Source organism: Cannabis sativa, chromosome 4 (genome assembly GCF_029168945.1).
Source record: "Cannabis sativa cultivar Pink pepper isolate KNU-18-1 chromosome 4, ASM2916894v1, whole genome shotgun sequence".
Lineage (NCBI taxonomy): Eukaryota > Viridiplantae > Streptophyta > Magnoliopsida > Rosales > Cannabaceae > Cannabis > Cannabis sativa.
The window spans coordinates 45,516,158-45,536,373 of record NC_083604.1 but is presented as its reverse complement, the minus strand read 5'-3'; the positions used below and the strand labels follow the sequence as shown (position 1 = coordinate 45,536,373).

Here is a 20,216-nt window from a genome sequence, read left to right as displayed (position 1 = left end):
ATCACTCGTTCATCAGCATCCCCTTCTCCAGTTCTCAAACAAAAATCAAAAATGGGCAAGAAATCTTTGGCCAACAAATCCAAGGGTAAACGCCCGATCATTGAATATTATGATTCTGATTTTGAAGCTCCAATGCCCAAGCGTGGGAGACCCCATTCTTCGAAGAAAACGAAGCTCAACTTGGAGGAGCACACGGTTCCAGAAATTTTTGGGAAAAAAACTCTTGCATCTGCTGAAGATCGAACTCAGGTTGGTTTTTAGTTTCATTATCGTTTCCCCCTTTTCCTTCATTTACACTTTACCCAGATTTTGACGTTTTTATGTTCATTCTGCTTTGTGTAATTTTAGGGTTTCATTTGCACATTTCGTTTCATGTTTTTAAATTTTTTAGTTATTTATTGTTGGTTTTGAACATTTCATTTGGTTCTTCTCTGGGTGTTGTTCTTTAATTTGGTTTTGTTTTCTTTATTTTCAGTGTATTTTTGTGCTTACAGGTTATGTGTTTTGTTTTCGTTTTTAGTGTTTTCAATCAGTCGTTTGTAGTTTCTTATAAGTTTTTAAATAGTTTGATAATGGTATGTTTGATGTGTTTTCGATTTTCATTAGGTTTAGTTGTTTGCTGTTATATTTTAGGTTTCAAAACGATTTTCAAATCTTTGCTCTATTTTTTTCTATAGTTGTATCTGTTTTGTAGTTTGTTTGTTGTTTGTATATAGTTTTATTGTTCTTTTCATACTGTATTTTTCGATTTCCTTTAGGGTTTGTTGTTTTCTGTTTTTTTTACGTTTCAAAACGATTTCAGGTCTTTACTGTTTTTTTCTGTGTAGTTGTATGTTATTGGTAGTTTGTTTGTAGTTTGTTTATAGTTGTATTTCAGTTTTTATACTGTTTTATTCACAATTTATAATTTATTGTGGCCATTTTCGTTATGTTGCAGGTTTGGGACTACAAATTTAGTCCTTCTGATTTTTATAGATCTAAGTGTGTATGCACCAGTGTTTATTCCGTGATAGATAATATTAAGAACACTTTATTTGTTAATTTGCTTTCTTTGTTTCGTCAAACTTAGTTTGGGCATTTTCTGGATATGCCTGAGTTTGTTTTTCATCCGCAAGTCGTACATAGTTTATTACTAAGGGAAGTTTTCCAGCCCAATCCTAAAGAGTTTTGGGCTAAGGTTGTTGGCCGTTGCATACGGTTTAGTGCCGAAGAATTTTACTTGATTTATGGATTAGATTGTTTCGGTGATTGCAACAAGTTGTTGTTTTCACAGGAAACAAATCAATTGGTAGAAACATGTTTCCGTGGTGTAAAAACTATTGACCACAAAGCCATCGAGGATGCTTTTTTGGGTAGTCGGTGGGGTTTGGATGAGTCTCTTGGTTTGAAAATGGCTGTTTTGTATTTCATTCAGTGTTTTCTTCTTAGCAATACTCCTGACAAAGAAGTGTCTAGGTTTGATCTAGATGTAGTGGATAGCGGTCGGTGGGACGAGTATTGTTGGGGTAGGGAATCATTTGAATTGACAATTGACTCATTCAAAGGTAGGATCCAGCATGGGATTATTATGAAAAATAGGAAGGCAGAGAAGGGAGGCCAATATGATGGCTGGTATAGGGCATTGGGATGTCCTTGGGTTTTCACGGTTTGGTTTTATGAATGCTGTCCTGCAATGGTGAACTCTTTCTGTAAGAGAGTTTCATCTTCTATTCCAAGGATTCTGAACTGGAGCAACACCATCGTCACCAAAAATCCAACTCTTCGAGACTTGAAGGGCAAGATTTTTGATTTACCTTTGGAAAAGGTAATTTACAGTTTCTTTACTGTTTCTTTTCAGTTTTATTTATGTTGTTAATTTTTAGTTTTTCCAATTGTTTTAATTTTTTTCATATTATGTTTGATTATGCTATTCAGTTGAAGATAAAAAACATGCGTCCTACTGATGAAGAGAGGCAGCAGCTTCAACTTGACGGTTTATTTCTTGATGAATCTATTGATGACCGTGGTGTAGCGAAGCAATCCTTTGAGGGTGGGTCATCTTCAAAGAAGTCTGATTCAGCAGATATTGATTGGATGAAATCTAAGTTGGAGATGGTCATTTCGAATTAATCATCATTGGCCGAGGACTTCATTTCATTGAGGTGTTTTGTTGATTTTAATTTCAAGTCCGTAATGACTGTAATTAAGGATATCCAGGAGAAGGTTAATGCCATTCATCGTCGTCCTTCTGATGAGGTATTTATTCATATTTTATTGTTTAGGTTTTTTCATATATTTTTTTAAAAGTTTCTTTACTGTTTTATTTAAGTTTCATTTATGTTGGTTGATACAGGGAAAGTCATCGGATGAATTAGTAACTCAAGATTCTGATGATGATGCTGATGATGATGATGATGATGATGATGATGCCGAGGATGATGAGAAGCAATTGCCTGATCCAGAAAATATTGATTCTGACTCCAACGATGGTGGTGAGTTGGTTAAAGTTGGTGGGGATGCTGATGATGCTGACAAGGTTGTTACTGCTGTTCCCGCTGCTGATGTGAATCCATCTGAGGCTGTTGGAGGGAGTGATAAAAATGTTAAGGATGTTGAGAAGCCAAAGGGCGATGAGTCTCGATTGAAGGGGGACGATTTCTTTGATGGGTTGAGCCAGCTTGAAATAGATGATGATCAAGTTGTGTTGGCTGGCTTGGAGGCTGTTGGTAAAATCCATGTAAGTTTATTTTTAATTGTTTTCAAGAAAACTAGGTTTCTTTTTGGTTGCTCAATAGTTTCTAGTCTGTTTTGCTACTGTTTTAATGCATTCTTTCTTTTTAGGTTCCCCCACCCAATCCAGATGTTGTTGGTCAGAAGTCAAAAGCCCTTCATACTGATGAAGAAACTGAGGACACTGTCTCTGATACACCTCTGTTGGATAAGAGGAAGCGTGCTCCGGCCTTGAAATCTCCATTTGTTGATTTCGGGTCTGCTGATGTCGGTAGCACTCCAATGGAGCTTATGTCCTCAGGTTCTCAATCAGCTGGGGATGATAGGAATTTCAAAATGGTGACTTATGTGAAGGGCCTTTATGCTCTTAATGATGCGTTTGTTGATCCCGTATCTACCGAGATTGAGGCAAAATTTGACGCTTGGATTGGTGAAGGATTGCTTAAACATCCTAGGTGACTGTTTTTATTAAATCTGTTTTTGTATTATGTTTTATTTTTCAGTTTTATTCCTGTTTTAATGCTATTTTTTTGCTGTTTTTTTGTTGTTGTAGGCATTATAATTGTCATGAAGATGGCGCAAAGAAATTTGCCCCAGGTTTTAGGCTAGGTGTTGATTATGTTGAGGATAAAACTTGGTTTTATCATTTGGCTACATGCGACATGTTTATGAACGACTCGGTAAAGTTTCCAATTTATATTGTAGTTATGATAGTTTGTTTTCAGTTGCTTTATAAATGTTTTTAAGTTTTGATACTGCATTACAGTTTTTTTACAGTTGTTCAACCTTTTCATTTGTGTTTCTGTGTTGTTTTTTTTCTCAGCATATGAACACCATATTCTATTACCTTCGGAAAAAAGGTAAATATTCTTCCGCTGTGACGTTGAATTTCGCAACTACTGATTGTCTCTTTGATGATTCCATCCAAGCTTTGTACCACAAATATAACAAGGCCAAGTCAATGAAGACTAAGATGTCACACATTCACGCTGCCCACCCAATAGCGCATTACATCCGAGGTATGCGCATTCCCTGTTCCAAGCCTTGGTATGAAGCCGATCATGTGTTATTCATCATCAATTTAAGAAGGGAAAGTCATTGGGTGTTTGGGCGTCTTGACTTGAACGAAGGGATGTTGTTTCTGTACAATTCTTTGAGGACCGCGAAGATGAATGCAGCAGCTAGGAATGCCATGAAGGCTTATTCTGTGTTGTTGCCTTTGTTTTTCGATTTACTTGGGTTTTGGAAGAATAGGGCACAAGCTCCTACCTCAAGTTCTGACCCTACAGCTCCCTTAAGAATCGTGGAGCTTAGTGGTCTTCCGTCTCAGCAGAAGAAGTGAGTGTTTCTTTTAACTTTCTTTTATGTTGTTTTTTAGTTTCTAAACTGTTTACTTTTTCTTCTATTTTTTATAGTGATTGCGGAGCATATGTTGCTGCCTTTGCTGAATTCTTTATCCACGGAAAGGATGTCCCTGCGGACTTTGACATCGAAGTTTATCGTACCCGACTTGCTTCACTTTTCTTCTCGTACGGCCAAAGGAAAATTGATGAAAGCATTGACAGCGAGGATGAGAAGCAAAACAAGTCTTCTAAGACATCTAAATTGAAGAAATAGGATCTTTTAATTTGGTGACTCTTTTCTGTTATTTGTTGAATCTATTACCAGACAATATTTAGTGTTATTGGTTGAATGTAGGTATTATATTTGATTTTATACTATGCACCTGGTTTAAAACTTTTAGGATATTTGACATTTACTCCTTATAATATTGTATAGGTTTGTATTTCCCAAAGTTGTTTGTTTTTTTAATTGTTCAAGTTCTTTTATACGGTCGCACAACTATGGAGAAACTATTAACCAACTGAATACAAACAATGTTTTTATTTTTTCTAAATTGTGCTATGAATGTATTTTTATTCTTCGTATTCCATTAATCATTTTCCCTTTATTTTAGTTATGTTTTATCAATTCTTGACTGACTGCCTTTAAAACTGTAAAGAAGAAGTCATTCCGGTACTTAATATTTACAAAGGGTCACAACTGTAACAAAACGATTTTGAAACTATTAAAAAACTGTTTCAAATTTCATAAAAATGAAATCCCATGTATTTAGAACATCACAGATTAACCTGTTTGAATTTGCACACAAAATTAAACAATTTAAATATTTCATATGTATCTATTTTATTGCTTGATTGTTGCATGTCTTTCGATTGTGTCCGTGTTGTCCACATTTGCTGCACCTGTTATATTTTTTTGTATCCCATTCAGATAAAAACCTTCGTTTCCTTGGTCTTCCAGATCTTATTTTTTGGTTTGGTGGCAGAACAATGATATCTTTTATGTTTTGTGGCACATCCCAAGTTGTGTGATTGTGTACCGGATATGTTGAGCCGCTGTATGTTTCAAGCCATGTTCGCGTGGTGTAATAACCTGAACAGTAGTTGTAAACATTCAAGTTCATCTCTTTTATAACAGCAAGCGCATGAGCACACGGTAACTCATCAAGTTGGAATCTGTTGCAACTGCATGTTTTCTCCTTGAGGTTGATGACCCATGATCTGGTTAGTTCAACGACTTCGAACATGGTCTCGTTTATTGGTTTTACCTGCGGATTAAGTGTAAAACTGTTAATATGTATAACAACGGCAAACAAACTATTAAGAAACTATAATGCAACTAAAATAAACATTTCATTACATTTTCTGTCAATGAGTCCACAAAGTTGTCGACTAATTTCTTCTCTGCTGTAGGTGTTAAAAATGTTGTTGTTTTCTGTGCTTTTTTCCTGTTTGTGTATGTCCATTGTTGAATCAATGCTCTCAATGACTCCATCAGTGTTGTGATTGGTAGCTCTCTAGCTGCCAAGTTTGCTGCATTTAGAGATTCAGCAATGTTTGAAGTCATAGTTGAATACCTGTTGTTTTTGCAGTGGTATCTTGACCATTTGTGGTATCCAACTTGTTGTAAATATGGTCTTACACGGATGTCCAAGCTGTCCAACTCGCTCATATGGTATTCAAATTTTCTCTCTGTGTATGCTCTGGCTACAGCGAAGAATAGTTTATCCAGCTTGCTTGCATTCTTCTTGAAGGTTGCTTTTAGGTTGCTTAACAGGTGGTATACACAATAGCAATGTGTGATTTCTGGAAATACTTGACAAGCTGCCTTACTTATGCTCTCATGTCTATCTGAGATCAAGCACTGTTCCTCTCTAATCCCATATGTTTCTCTCACTTTTGTGAAAAACCATTGCCATGAGTTGTTGTTTTCTGAATCCACAACAGAAAAAGCTAGTGGAAAAATGTGCCCATTTGCATCCTGTGTACAAGCAGAGAGCAATGTACCTCCATATGTTGATTTAAGGAAAGTTCCGTCAACAACTATTATAGGTTTGCATTTCTTCCATCCTTTTATTGATGCATCCAGTGCGACAAACAAGTACTTGAAGCTGTTGTCATCCTCTGTTTCCATGTGCACTATTGTTCCGGGATTAGTTTTTTTGCAACATGTGCAAAAAACCGGGCAGCAACCTGTATGATTCGTTGGCTTTTCCTCATAATTCTTCTTGCGCGTACTCTTTGCTTCTCCATGCTTTCATGTAGTTCATTCTCACCCCATACTTGTGTTTCATTTCTCCTCTGATGTCTTGTGGCGTTTGAGTTGTTTTTATGTTGGTGAACCGTGGCTTGATGTAGTTTCCAATCAATTTCGTTGTAGCTTGTCTCTTGTCGGCAAATCTGATGTTTAGATCACAAGTGTGTATCACCTTTCTGTCGTACTTTCGAATGATGAATGACTTTGTTGGCCCGTTTCTGGATGCTGTTAGTGCCCACTTGCATTTTGAATCCAAACAACAAATCTTGTATGTTCTTGCACATGATTTTTTAACTCTGAATTGGAAGTTGTTCCTAATTGCATAGAAACCAAGCACACTCTGCAGTGTTTCTTTGTCTTTGTATATTTGTGCTTCTTCTATTTCAGGATGATGCGGATCTGTGATTAGTAGTTCGTCATAATCTGTGATTTCTGGTTCCTTTTTTCTGTTGTTTTCCAGTTGCTCAACCATCTCCTCTGCCACAAGTTTTGCATAGTCCATGAAGTCAAAACTTTCTCCCCCAAATTCCGGTACTGTAGCTTCAATTATATGTTGTTGATTTGTTGAGTCTTCTGTTGTTGCTGCATTGTATTCGATTGGTTGGAAGGCGCTTGTATGTGTAATTAATGAATTGTCATTTCCCAAGAATGATGCATCGATGGTTGTTGTTGGGTTGTTGATGACATTCACACACATTGGGTATGTTGTGAAGTCGGGGTCTTTCAGTTTGAGTTGTATGTAGAAATGCAGGCTTTGATCATCCTTTATCCTCAATGGTTGGTATCCTTCCTTCACTTGATATTTCAGTTGCAAAACAGTGTTTTCTTGGTTGCACTCCAGGACATCTTTGAGTTTCTGTTGCAAATCTTCATAGTTACAATTGGCTGAAATGTAATGTCCATTGGCTTCATAATTCTCATAATTCATTCGATCATCGAATTGTCCATTGTAGAAGACTAGGAATGGAATGTCTTTCCTTTCCTGTGTTTTTGCAATGGTTATTAGTCCGAGGCAACGAATTTTAAAACTGGTTTGATTCTGTTATGAAATAGAGTACAAAATTACTTCTATCTCTGTCCCTTTGTTCAAGCATTGTATTTCCTGTCCTGATTCCTGATTTTGCCATTTTTTTTGTTGTTAATAAACTACAAAGAAACAAGAATAAAACTATTAAGAAACTTCATTTAAATTTTGTGAAACTAACCATTTCTCAAACTGTTCTGTCCTCTATCTTTTCCAAAATAAATTCCTGCAAAAAAACGTAATGAAACTATTATTAAATGATTATGCAACTGTAAACCAACTTAAAAACCACAATTCTATCCCCAAAATTACATAGTTCTTACTCATTGTCATTTTTCATCATGTTTATTCGAATCAGATCGATTTACAACTATTATAAAACTAATTTGCTACCATTAACATAAATATTACCTTGTATATATGCTAGCTCTTGGTACTTGTCATTTGACACTTCTTCATGATTTCTAAACCATTTTAAAACAATAATGCAACTGTAAGCCAACGCAAAAAAAATAAAATACCTTATTAGTATCACGTGGTTCCTTAATCAGAATCAGTTCTTGTTTATTGTTTTTACCATATGATTTTCCTGTTGTACACCAGTGAATCAACCAGAATGCAACTGCAAATGACGTGTATCATTGTTGAAAAAAAATTTCAGTTCATACCTTTTTTTTTATTTGAGGGGGAGCTCCAGATCTGTTCAATACAGATTTACATTGCTTCAATCTGAATTTTCGACGCTCGTTTGAGTGATATTGCACTATAAAAACCGAAATCAAATGTTGAATTTCAGTTTCTCCACGGTTTTCCTGGTCTTTTTTTTTTTTTTTAAATTTCTGTTTAGATCCTTGGATTTGTTCGTTTCCTATTGAAATTAGACGGAATTTATGGTTGTTTTACGTTGGATCTGGTTTCATTCTGGTTGCGTAGCCGACTGCATCGATGGAGGTTCATTCATCCTCTCCGTTTGTGACGTGCGGCTGAAGGTAAGGTCAAGTGGTATTTTTGTAATATTTTCATTTTGGGCTGTACAAATATTGATTGGGCCGGCCCACAGTATTGTTGTAATATTTTACCCTTTTTAGAATATTCCTATTTTTTTCCCTTATTATAAAGGTAAATTATTTAAAAATTATATATTATCATAAAGTTAATTGAAAGTACAATTATGGATATAAATAATTTGTATCATAAATATGTTTAATAATAAAATTCTTAAATAGTTATTACAATCATTATTAATGATATTTTATGTTAAATATATATGGAACATATAATTCTAATACAATATGTATTAAAAGACATTGAAATAAAAAAAAAATACATATCATTAGAAAATGGCACAATAATAAAGAATTTTAATAAAATAATACATTTAATTTGTTCAAAAAATTAAAAAATAATACATTTGATACTAAACTTTAAAATGAAATTAAAAATTACACATACATAAAAGTTGATATAATAATAAAAAGTTCTTTCACTCAAAATTAAATATGGTAGAATACAAAGTTTTTCTAAATAAAAAAATATAACATAAAATATTTACTAAATAGCAACCATCAAAAGGGCTTACCATCATTACCATTATATGTATGATCCTATTCGAAATTTTTTTATATTATAAAGAAATTTTAAAGTATCAATTAATTTAAAATATATTAATATTATTTTAATAAATATTATATTAAATTCACATAAACATATACAGTATTAATGTATAGCAAAGATATTCGATATAAAAAATATAATTAATAAAGATAAATTAAAATTACATATTGAGCTAATATATATAATTGTATTAGTTATTTTAAAATTTATTACTATTATTTAAAATTACTACAAGAAATGGGGGCATTGCCGGCGGTATTAATGCCGCCGGACCCCACCCGCCTCTAATAATAGGGGAATTACTGGCGGAATTAGTAATCCGCCGGTAATAACTATTTAATAAATAATATATTAATTAAATAAATAAAATTTTATTTTAAAATATATTAATACCGGCGGAAGGGTATTAATACCAGCGGAATCCCGCCTCGAAAAAAGAGGGTGGGATTTTTACCGCCCAAAGTTTTGAATACACTAATGCCGGCGGATTAATACCGGCAGGACCCGCCAATTAATACTGGCGGGTCACGCCGGTATTAAATATCTATAAATATCCAACCCCATTTCAGAAACCCATTTTTGCCATTTCAGAAAAACTTTCCCCCTTCCCCTTTTCAAACAGGCCCCTTCTCCGGCCTTTTTTCCCCGGCACCGCCAGTGCGCCGCCCGTCCACCGCCAGTGCAGCGCCCGTAACCTCCAGTGCACCGGTAATGCTCTTCGTTTTTCTTTTTTATCTTTTTTACATATTGTTATTTTTTTTTTCTTAATATCTAATTTTTTTCTCCATCTTTAAAGTTTGAGATAAATAATCGGTGGGGAGGAGATTTCTGAGTAAAACGCCGGGATCGGTCGGTGGTCTAAATATTTGAAGGTTAGTTCTTACAATATTTGTGTATATATCTCATAAAAATAAATTTTTTTTTCTGTAAAAAATATGATATATGTATGTGTTATATTTGAAAAATTTATATATACACTTATATATTATATATTCATAGAGATTTAAGATTTATAGTTTAGTGTAATTTTAATTGTTGTTTTGTGTATACTGTATATTGTATGTTATATATTTTATATATATACTGTGTATTGTATATTATATAGTGTATATACTGTCAATTTATACACTGTGTATATAGTATATACAGTGTATATAATATACACAGTATATATACTGTATGTATACTGTATATACACTGTATATATTGTATATCTAATATACTGTTATATATATTATGTAATAATAAATGTAATTTATAGAGTTTAGTATTTAATTTTCTCAAGGAATTTTATGTTATTTATATTTTAGAATAATAAACAACTTGTAAATATGTCTAAAATTATAAAATTGATATACAATTGATTATTTTTAAAAAAATATAGTAAAAAAATTAGGATAAATCTATATTATTGAAAAAAATACTTATAAGTAAAATATTTTTTAACATTAATGATATAAATATAAATTAATATAATTAATTTTTATGAATATAAAACATAAAAAAATAACTTTTTTATGTAAATTATTAAATAAGATTTAAAAATCTAAATTATAATTTTTTTAATAATCAAAATTTAAGTTACAAAAAAAATTTATGAAATAAATACTTAATAATTAAATATAAAAAATTAATTAAATAATGAAATTTTAACATTTAAATATGTGAAAAATAAATATTAATAATAATGTATTTTTTAAAATTAAAAAAATTTAATAAATGAAAATTTTATTGTAATATTTACTTTAAAAATAAATATAAAAGCAAAAAAAAAATATTTTGATGTAAAGAATAAAAATTATTTTTACGATTTTAATTATAATTTTATTTAAAAAAAGTTTCAATATGGGAAATATTTTTAAATAATATTCCTTTAAAATTTATCAATATAAAATATAATTAATAATGAATTTTAATATTATAATAATATATAAATAATGGTGTAAGTTATAATAAAATAATAATGTAAATTTTTTTAATAAAATATCATAAGATATCATAAAATAGCATAAAATATCATAAAATAGCATAAAATTTTATCATTCAATTTTTCTTTATATTATTAAATCTTATGTCTTCATAAAAATTTTAGATGACAATCGACAAGTCTTGGACCACTTTGCGAAATCGTAGATGTCCACAATATTGGGATGGTCTAAATGCATTTTTAGAGATGGCCTCGAAATGTAAAGATTGTGATGGTAGAATTAGGTGCCCTTGTGTAAGATGTGTGAACAATAGGCTTCAAACTTTACCTGTTGTGAAAGCACACATATTCGATTGGGGTTTTTTTACTGGTTACGAGATGTGGACTTACCACGGTGAAGCAGAATCTAGTGCCACTAATGCAATGAATGACAATGATGCCGCTGATGATGATTCTAAAATTGACGAGATGATTCCGATAGTGGATGACTTCCTTCAGCCGTCATTCAAAATTGATGATAATCCAGATGCAAATCAATGGCGCGACGAATTATTTGAAGAGATTGAGGCTGAGTTGTATCCTGGTTGTGATTGGATATCTTCTCTTAACGTTTTGGCAAAGTTATTGCATTTGAAAGTTAGGGGAAAGATTTCTAACAACATATTTGATGATTTACTGAAGTTATTAAAATTAGCTTTTCCAAAGGAAAATAAAATTCCATCAAACTATTATGATGCCAAGAAAAGATTGAAAAAATTAGGGTTGGGGTATGAGTCAATTCATGTGTGCAAGCACAATTGCTGTTTATTTTACAATGAACATGCAAATAAAGATTCATGTCCAGTTTGTGGCACTAGTAGATGGATAACTTCAGAATATTCAGGAGCAAAAAAGGTGCCTCATAAGGTGATGTGTTACTTTCCGTTAATTCCGCGACTGAAGAGACTGTATACTTCAAGGCATACAGCAAAATACATGGTATGGCACCACAATGGTAAATCGAAAGATGAAGGTGTGATGCGACACCCTGTGGATGGAGCAGCGTGGAAGGACTTTGATGCCAAACATCCTGATTTTGCTAGTGAACCTTGAAATGTTCGTCTCGGTTTAGCTGTCGATGGCTTTAATCTATTTGGCAACATGAGCCAAGCTTACAGTATGTGGCCTGTAGTTTTGGCGAACTATAATCTTCCACCTTGGTTATGTATGAATGATAATAATTTTATGTTGACCATTCTTATTCCTGGAGATAAATCACCCGAAATAGACATAGACGTATTTTTAAGACCCTTGGTGGATGAGTTGAAGGAGTTGTGGGTTAACGGAGTAGATACGAGAGATTTTCGAACCAACACTGTCTTCAAGTTGCGTGCAGCTCTTCTGTGGACAGTGAATGATTTTCCTGCTCGTAGTTATTTGTCTGGTTGGAGTGGTCAAGGATACAAAGCTTGTCCCACTTGCAATGAAGATACATCTTCTATTCGAGTAATTGGTAAGACATCTTACGTAGGTCATAGAAGATTTTTGCCAAATAACCATCGAATGAGAAGGGATACTCAATTTGACGGACAAATTGAGAGAAGACCTCCTCCAAGACGTTTTACTTATGAAGAAGCATTAGAACAAGTAAACAAACTCCCACCCCATCTCCCTGGAAATCATGAGCTCTTTGGTGGTGTGAAGCGTAGGCGAGTTGCAGAAAATCATAATTAGCAGGAAAAAAAACATCTTCTACGAGCTTGACTATGTTGGAAATATTTTACCAAGATCTAGATTTACTAACAAGTATGTTTTATTAACATCCTAATATGAATTCTAAAACAATGAAATAAACACATAAGGGTTTAAGAAAACCTTACATTGGGTGCAGCAGAATATAATGACTCCTTCCGTTCAGATCTCTAGCCCTTGATTCCTTTCTATAACAGAGCATCACCAAGATCTGAACCTGGATCTCTTTCTCTCCTTCCTTTGATGCTAATTCTCCTTCTTGTTGTTTAGAATCTCCTACAGTCTTACACACTATGATTGAGATACCACTTGATGTGTGTGGGCACTCACTCATTCACTAATGGCTGAAATTATTTAGTGTGAAGATAGGCTTAGTGTTTCGAATGGAAGAAGAAAGAAGAAGGAAGAGGTCTCATATAGGTTTTTAGCTTTGGAGGCATTAGTTGGATAATGAGACCATAACCTTCCTTTTATACTATTCTTGTAATGACCGCTCTAGTAATTTGGTTTAGTAAAGGCAATTAGCACTAATTTTTATTATTTTATTATTATTTGTGAATTAATTTAAATGTGGACCCCAATATTTAGAAATAAATATTAGAGTTATAATTTCTCAATTCCGGAGATTTTATTAAACTCTAGGGGTATTATTTAGCCTATATGTGAAATATGTTATTTTTGTAATTTTTGCTCGGCGACAACGGAAAATGCGATGGATGGATAGATTGATCACATGGGTAAGTTTAGAACCCTATTTCATAGTGGGAAATAATTTAGAGAAAATAAATTATCGGGATTGAGCGGGGTTATGGAAATTGACCATTTTACCCCTAGCTTTAGAAATACCCTAGTTTTAAGTCTAAAGGGCATTTTAGTCTTTTGTTTAAGGTGAGTGAGGTGGCTGCCTAGGTGTTTGACACCTAATCTAAGTTATTTTCAGCAAAGAGTTTTGGGGAAAAAACTCTTGTCTTTTGTGGAAAATTAAGAAAAGGAAAAATTAGAAAAAAATGCTTTGTTCTTGAATTCTCTCTCTCTCTCTTTCCTTCGGCTGAAGCAAACCAGGGCAAGGATCAACATATTCATTCCATTTTTCTGGGATTTAGCTAGAATTCAAGGAGGTTCCAACTAAGGTAAAGCCCTAGAACTTCTAAAGATATGATTTTAAGCTTTTTCTTTGATTTGAGTTTGTGAAATTGTAAGTTAGGGGCTGTGAAGGCTTGAAGTGCCTAGGGTTCGAATTTTAGGGTTTAGTTGAGTTGATTCTAAGTCCTAGCTGCTGGTTTTAATGGGTGTAGATGGTTTTTATGCAATTTTAGGTTTAAAGTTCAAAGCTTTGAGCTTAAATGGCATAATTGGATTTATTGGTTTGTTCTGTGAATTACTGCTTGGATTCTATTGTTTATGCATTGTATAGGTATACTGGAGAGTTTGGTAAGGTTTGGGATTGAATTGAATCAAGGGGGATGATTTTTGGTTCCCACGGCGAAGCGGAATTCGGTTCTGGGAGACCAGTACCAACCGGTCGACCGGTTGGTGACCCAGAACCGGATTGCCGGTTGGGAACCGGTCTGCCTGTTTGGGGAATTTCCAGAACCCTAGTTTTGGCCAATTTTGAGATATTTAGGGTATTGCCATGAGGTTTATCGATAGGGAAACTTTTAGTTTCAAGTTTAAAGTCCCGGAAAGTGATTTAGTGAGTCACTCATCTGTGTTGCAATTATTGTGATTAGGGCATCCATCTAGCACGTGAATTCCGTTCAGGTCGGCCAGCACACTTGAATTCGGAAAACAGGTAAGAACTGTGTATAATGTATGGTGTGATTATCTGAATGTGTGTATATGTGTTTATATATGCATGCTTGAATTATGTTAAGCACTACCAACACTTGTATGAATAAGTTATAGAGTGCATTGGTATAGTGACTATTATGATTGTGAGTACGATACAGTGATACCAACATAAGCATGGGAAAATGCTAAGGTGTGTGGTACATCACTTAGTGTCACTCAGTGATCGGGGCAAACCCTACCAACACTCGTACAGTGAGGTACGATGTGTATGTGGTATAGTGGTTGTACCCTGGTATTGAACGTTCATACTCATCTGTTAAGCTCTGTAAATAGGTGTATGGGCGCCTATTTACAGGTCGGAAATTATATGGTATGTTATATGCATTTCTTACTGAGTCTCTTGACTCACAGTTTCTGCTTCTATGTGTAGGTAAAGGAAAGGCGAAGGCTGAACAGGAGTGAACCTGAGCTCGGGTGAGGTTGTACATGTCAAGCAGCGCGACCTGGAGTGTTCGGTCTCGGGACATCTGGGAGTTATATTTTGAAAGTCGCTGTGCGACCTGAAAAATTATGTATTTTGAAATGTAAAGTTTAAACAGTAAATTTTACAAAGCTTGAAATCGGGATCCCGGAATTTGTAAATATTATATTATATTACAAAGTTTAATATCTAAAGCAAAAGTTTTAATTTGACACGTTTTTCGAGAAATTTCTTTGATTAGCAAAGATTACACAATAATTAAAAAAAAGCACTGTAGCGTGCCTTAGCATTAGGGCGTTACAATTCTTCAATAGGGTTAGGGTTGAATTAAATGGATTAAAAAAGAATAAAATATTGAGCAAAAATATCTCTTGGTCGTATACAATAAGTGGACCAATCTCTAGTTACATTTTGCCACTTTATTTCAACCACTTATTCTTCTTTTCAATAATACCATATTTTCCAATTCAACCTTATAAATGCCAAACTATTTATTTGATAATTAAAATAACTATCAAATAAAATTGTCATTTATAATATTCATTAATTAGACTCCATAAAGTCTCTTAATTAACAAATAAATCCCAAAACACTATTTCTTCACAATCAAGCCATAACATAGTGAAAATTCATAAACTAGACATAGTCTAACTTTAGAATTATAATTGATTAATCAAAATCAATTAACTGAGTCTTACAAGCAGTATGGTCTCAACTAGTATGGGGACCATGGGCCTATCTTTCCGAGCTTCCAATAAGTCGAACCGAATTTACCAAGTAAATTCCCTAACTTATTAATTCCTTATTGAATCCACACTTAGAACTTGGAATTGTACTCTCAGTCATATAGAACGCTCTATATGTTCCACGATATAGATACGCTATTAATTATCCATTGTTATAATCCTAATTTGATTAACGACCCTCTAATAGATGATCTACATTGAATATGCACTAAATTACCGTTACACCTTCAATGTATTTTATCCTTAAAACACTTAGTTCCGTATAAATGATATTTCAGCGAAGTGAAATGAGATCTCCACCATTTATCTCTGTTTAGCCAAGCTCGAAGGATATCATCGTTTCACTTCTAAATTCCTATAGAAGTTATAGACTCCATATTTATGTTAGCGCTCCCACTCAATTATACTATCATGTTCCCAAAATGTACGTATCACCCTGACCCAAAAGTAGGCTTAACTAACAAATCAAAGAACATGTATAGTACTCTTGAGATCGAACCTAAACATATCAGGATTAAGATCATTTGATCTAGGATCAACGGGTGATATTGAATTGAATAGATACTACGGTAAATTTTTATATATCTAATCAAAGTTCAATATCGGTCCCTTCCGATGTATACTTTATACATCCGATACTGGTAAACTTTGCCAATGTCCTGGAAAGGACATAACACTTTTCCAAGGTGTAAGAATACCTATCGATGATTATATCATGTCAGTCTAAATCCAGTGTACTGACAAATCAGGGAATAAACTTTCGAACATATAATTAAGATTATATTCCACTATGCTGACAACACTATAATCTTTAACAAATTCATGTATTCTGGACTTAAATAGAATTCATACATTATATATATAATCATAAAATAAATCATGTGAACCATGCAACATAAAATGTTATTTCTGATCTTTATTAATAAGTAAATCTGATTATATTAAAATGGGTTTTATTTAGGGCACAAAACCCAACAGACTATTGGTGTTCAAATATTCTTAAACACAATATTAATGTCATGCATGTTGAGAAGAATGTTTGTGATAGTTTATTGGGCACAATCTCGGACAATGAGAGATCCAAGGACACTACCAATGCAAGACACGATTTAAAGAAGCTAGGCGTCAGAGAATGGTTGTGGATTTATGAAGATGAGAGGGGGAAGCTGTTGAAACCTCATGCACCTTACGTGCTTAAACCTGATGATAGGATCCAATTTTGTAAATTTATTAAGGATGTGAAATTTCCCGATGGCTTTTGTTCAAATTTGAAAAATAAAAGTAAATGAAAATTTAACAAATTTCATTGAATTGAAGTCACACGACTGCCATGTAATAATGCAACGATTGCTTTCTGTTGGTGTTCGCAAGTTTCTCCCGAACGCTATATCGACCACCATCTCTAAACTGTGCAACTTTTTCAGGCAAATTTGTTCAAGGACTATAAATGTTAAAGACATGGAGGTTGCTCAACAAGATCTTATTTTAATCTTGTGTAAAATGGAGTCCATATTTCCTCCTGCATTTTTTGACATAATGATTCATTTGGTCCTTCATTTGTCTGAAGAAGCAATTTTGGGTGGACCTGTTTTTATGAGGTGGATGTATCCATTTGAAAGGTACATGAAAAAATTGAAGAACTACGTAGGAAATAAAGCACGTCCTGAAGGGTCGATAGCAGAAAGTTACGTTGTTGATGAGGCTGTGACATTTTGTTCAATGTATTTCAAGGGGGTTGAAACAAGGTTTAACCGTCTTGATCGTAATAAAGATGAGGTTGTCCCACGAAAGCTTTCTGTGTTTCAATCTCAATGTCGGCCCATTACAAAAGGCAATCTCCGGCCACTTGATCGCGCATCTCGTGAACAAGTAGAGTGGTATATATTCAACAATTCACCTGAAATTCAAGCTTACTTAGAGTGAGTTTTTTTTTTTTATTAATTTTTCTTTTTTTTCACCTTAAATTTCAATCAATCCATTCAAATCTATTTGATTTTACAGTGAACACTTGGAAGTGATCCGACAAAATTACCCGAATAGAGATCATAATATTCTACACAAAAAACATTTTCGTCCGTGGTTTCACAAGAAGGTGAATATATATGTGTAGTAAAGGTTTATTATCTTAAGTGGTGTTTGTCATTTTTTAATGAGGTACTTATTTTTATAGATATATGACTTGTACAAGTCTGGATCATTAGAGAATGGCAAAGAGTTGCTAGCTTTAGCATCCGGGTCTGATCACTTAGGTACTTACTATGAAGGTTGTATTGTGAATGGAGTTCGATTTATGGCTACCAAACGAGATGAGAAGAGGAGCACACAAAATAGTGGAGTGTTTGTGGCAGGAACAAAATGTTTTACTTATTACGGCACACTCACCGAAGTGCTAAAGTTAACCTTCACTGGTGTTTACTCTGCCACATTATTTAAGTGCAAGTGGTACAATACAAATCCAAGACGGAAGAAAACAATCGTCGAGAACCTTATCACTAGTATTAATGTCAGTGGTGTATGGTATAAAGATGACCCATACATACTTGCTAGTCAAGCAAAGCAAGTGTTTTATCTTGATGATTTATTGAGAGGGAAAAATTGGAAAATAGTTGAGAATGTAAATCACCGACAAATTTGGGACATCGTGGATGATGATGCTAATGTCGAAACTGATTTGGTACACAACACCAACTCATCCAATTTTGTGTTAACAGTTGATCTTAGGGAGTTAATTTTGCTACCTAATCAACCTCCGATGGACATTGGCACTGAACCAAGTTTGGATGTCAACGAAGATGACCGCAACAGGGACGACGAAGATGTTACTGAAGAATCTGACGAAGAAATTTTAGTTGACTTGTGTGAAGATGATGTGAATGATCATTTAGTTAATAATGATAGTGATATGGATGATTAATTTTCAATCACTTTATTTTGTAATACATACAATTATTAATTTCAAGTTAATATATCTTATTTCAAGTTAACTTTATTAATTTTAAACTATTGTTACTATTACTTATAAATGAAATATTTTTTTTTCAAAAAAAAGTAATGTCAGCTGATGTATCAACTTATCATGGTGGAGATGGGGGTGGTACCGATCCACCGGACCCTAGTAGGGTACCACCGACTTGTCAGACGGCTCCACTGCCAAGAAGAAAGGGACGTGGCCTTGCTACCAACCTGAATGTTGAGCAAAGAAGGCGGGATGCAGGAAAACCATTACCACTAAAACTTGATGTCGTGACAGGCAAAGTGGTTGGTACGGAAATCAAGCTTTTGTCCGTCAAATGGGTGTTGAGGTCACAGTTACGTTGTTAGGACACTACTTGAATTTTAATGAAGTCCCTCAACACTTTAAAGACCAAATTGTAGAAAAAATGAAGGTAAAACACATTAACAAGTTTAATGTTTCAAATATTTAATTTCAATTAATACATAATTTTTAAACAAATACTATTTGTTTGTAGTATTTGTACGATATTGATGGCCATCCCGAGCCTGAAAGAGTGATGAGAACTCTTTATCATGAGATGAAGAGAAGATATTCTGAGAGAAAGAATATCAGGCACACGTGGTTTCAGGAACATTATTCTGGGGATCCAAATGATTTGACAAGTGTTATTGAAGTTGTACCTGATCACTGCACTACAGAGAGCTAGAAGCAAATCATTGACTTATTTTTGAGCCCAAAATTCATTGCGCGTTCAAATCAAAACAAGAAAAATAGAGGGGAAATGAAGTATTTGTCCACGCAAGGCTCAAGGTCGATGGCAGCGTCTCGTTATGAATATGTAAGTAAAATTATCAACTTTCTATTAGCAATTTCTTTTACTAAACACAAACTAACTCTATTTTTGAACAGGACGTCCCTGAAGACTACGTAATCCATACTTGAAAGAGAGGCCACCTCAGAAAAGGAACAGAAGACACTTGGATTAGCGAGACATGCAGAGAACTACATGTAAGTTTTAATATATTTTTTAATAATATTTTTACAATTAATGCATGATGTTGTTATTGTGTTTCTAATATTTTATTTGATTAGGAGAAAATGCTTGAAGAGGTTGCTAGCATGACGGATACAGAAGATGATTCCAGCGATGGGTCTGCTAGCAAATACAAGCAATTAAAAGCTATGAATAAAGTTCTTGGGAGTCGGTCAGACTATCTAAGAGGACTGGGTTATAAATTGAAAGGCAGCTCGGAAACAAGTTCTAGTACTCAAAGTCGAGCTCAATCATAAGGACCGACTTCATCCATTACTCTGGAAGATATGGGAGTCTTCGTCGAGTTTATGTTAGAAATGCGTGGAAAGATTGATCAGTCTGGCACTTCCAGTGACTCGTCTCTGCATGACCCGTGGTTTGACAATTTTTTACAAAAGTTTTTACCATCACAACTGCAAGGTAGCGCGTCCAGTTCAGCCCCCCTCCAACGTCAGTGCCACAACAACAACAACAACAACCACGATCGCCTCAGATGCCTCATTTCTTTCAACAACAACAACAAAATTCTCCCAACATGTCTGCTGGCTCTTCACAATCGCCTCAGTTACATTACATGTTCGGGCTTCCCTCACAGTCTCCTCCA

The 20,216-nt window shown here is 34.1% G+C and overlaps 3 protein-coding genes across 3 annotated transcripts; all 3 read left to right on the top strand.

The window, feature by feature from the left end:
* The first annotated feature begins 1,087 nt into the window (after positions 1-1,087).
* Positions 1,088-3,552, top strand: LOC133037234 (uncharacterized). The gene is made up of 2 exons (XM_061114140.1): positions 1,088-1,804; positions 1,915-3,552. Exons 1-2 carry the CDS (start codon positions 1,088-1,090, stop codon positions 2,107-2,109), a joined length of 912 nt encoding a protein of 303 aa, XP_060970123.1. The 3' UTR covers positions 2,110-3,552.
* On the top strand, positions 3,446-4,967 carry LOC133037235 (uncharacterized). Its single transcript, XM_061114141.1, has 2 exons — positions 3,446-4,047; positions 4,125-4,967. The coding sequence occupies exons 1-2, from the start codon at positions 3,446-3,448 to the stop codon at positions 4,324-4,326; spliced, it is 804 nt and encodes a 267-aa protein (XP_060970124.1). The 3' UTR covers positions 4,327-4,967.
* Positions 4,968-11,039: 6,072 nt separating this feature from the next.
* Positions 11,040-11,966, top strand: LOC133036954 (uncharacterized). Its single transcript, XM_061113737.1, has one exon. The coding sequence runs from the start codon at positions 11,040-11,042 to the stop codon at positions 11,964-11,966; it is 927 nt and encodes a 308-aa protein (XP_060969720.1).
* The last annotated feature ends 8,250 nt before the right edge of the window (positions 11,967-20,216 follow it).

Bases quoted from the DNA above. Each gene is read 5' to 3' on its own strand.
- LOC133036954 (XM_061113737.1), top strand. From the start codon at position 11,040: ATGACAATCGACAAGTCTTGGACCACTTTGCGAAATCGTAGATGTCCA.
- LOC133037235 (XM_061114141.1), top strand. From the start codon at position 3,446: ATGTTTTTAAGTTTTGATACTGCATTACAGTTTTTTTACAGTTGTTCA. The intron at 4,048-4,124 runs GTGAGTGTTTCT...TATTTTTTATAG, and splicing joins CTTCCGTCTCAGCAGAAGAA to TGATTGCGGAGCATATGTTG.
- LOC133037234 (XM_061114140.1), top strand. From the start codon at position 1,088: ATGCCTGAGTTTGTTTTTCATCCGCAAGTCGTACATAGTTTATTACTA. The intron at 1,805-1,914 runs GTAATTTACAGT...TATGCTATTCAG, and splicing joins TTGATTTACCTTTGGAAAAG to TTGAAGATAAAAAACATGCG.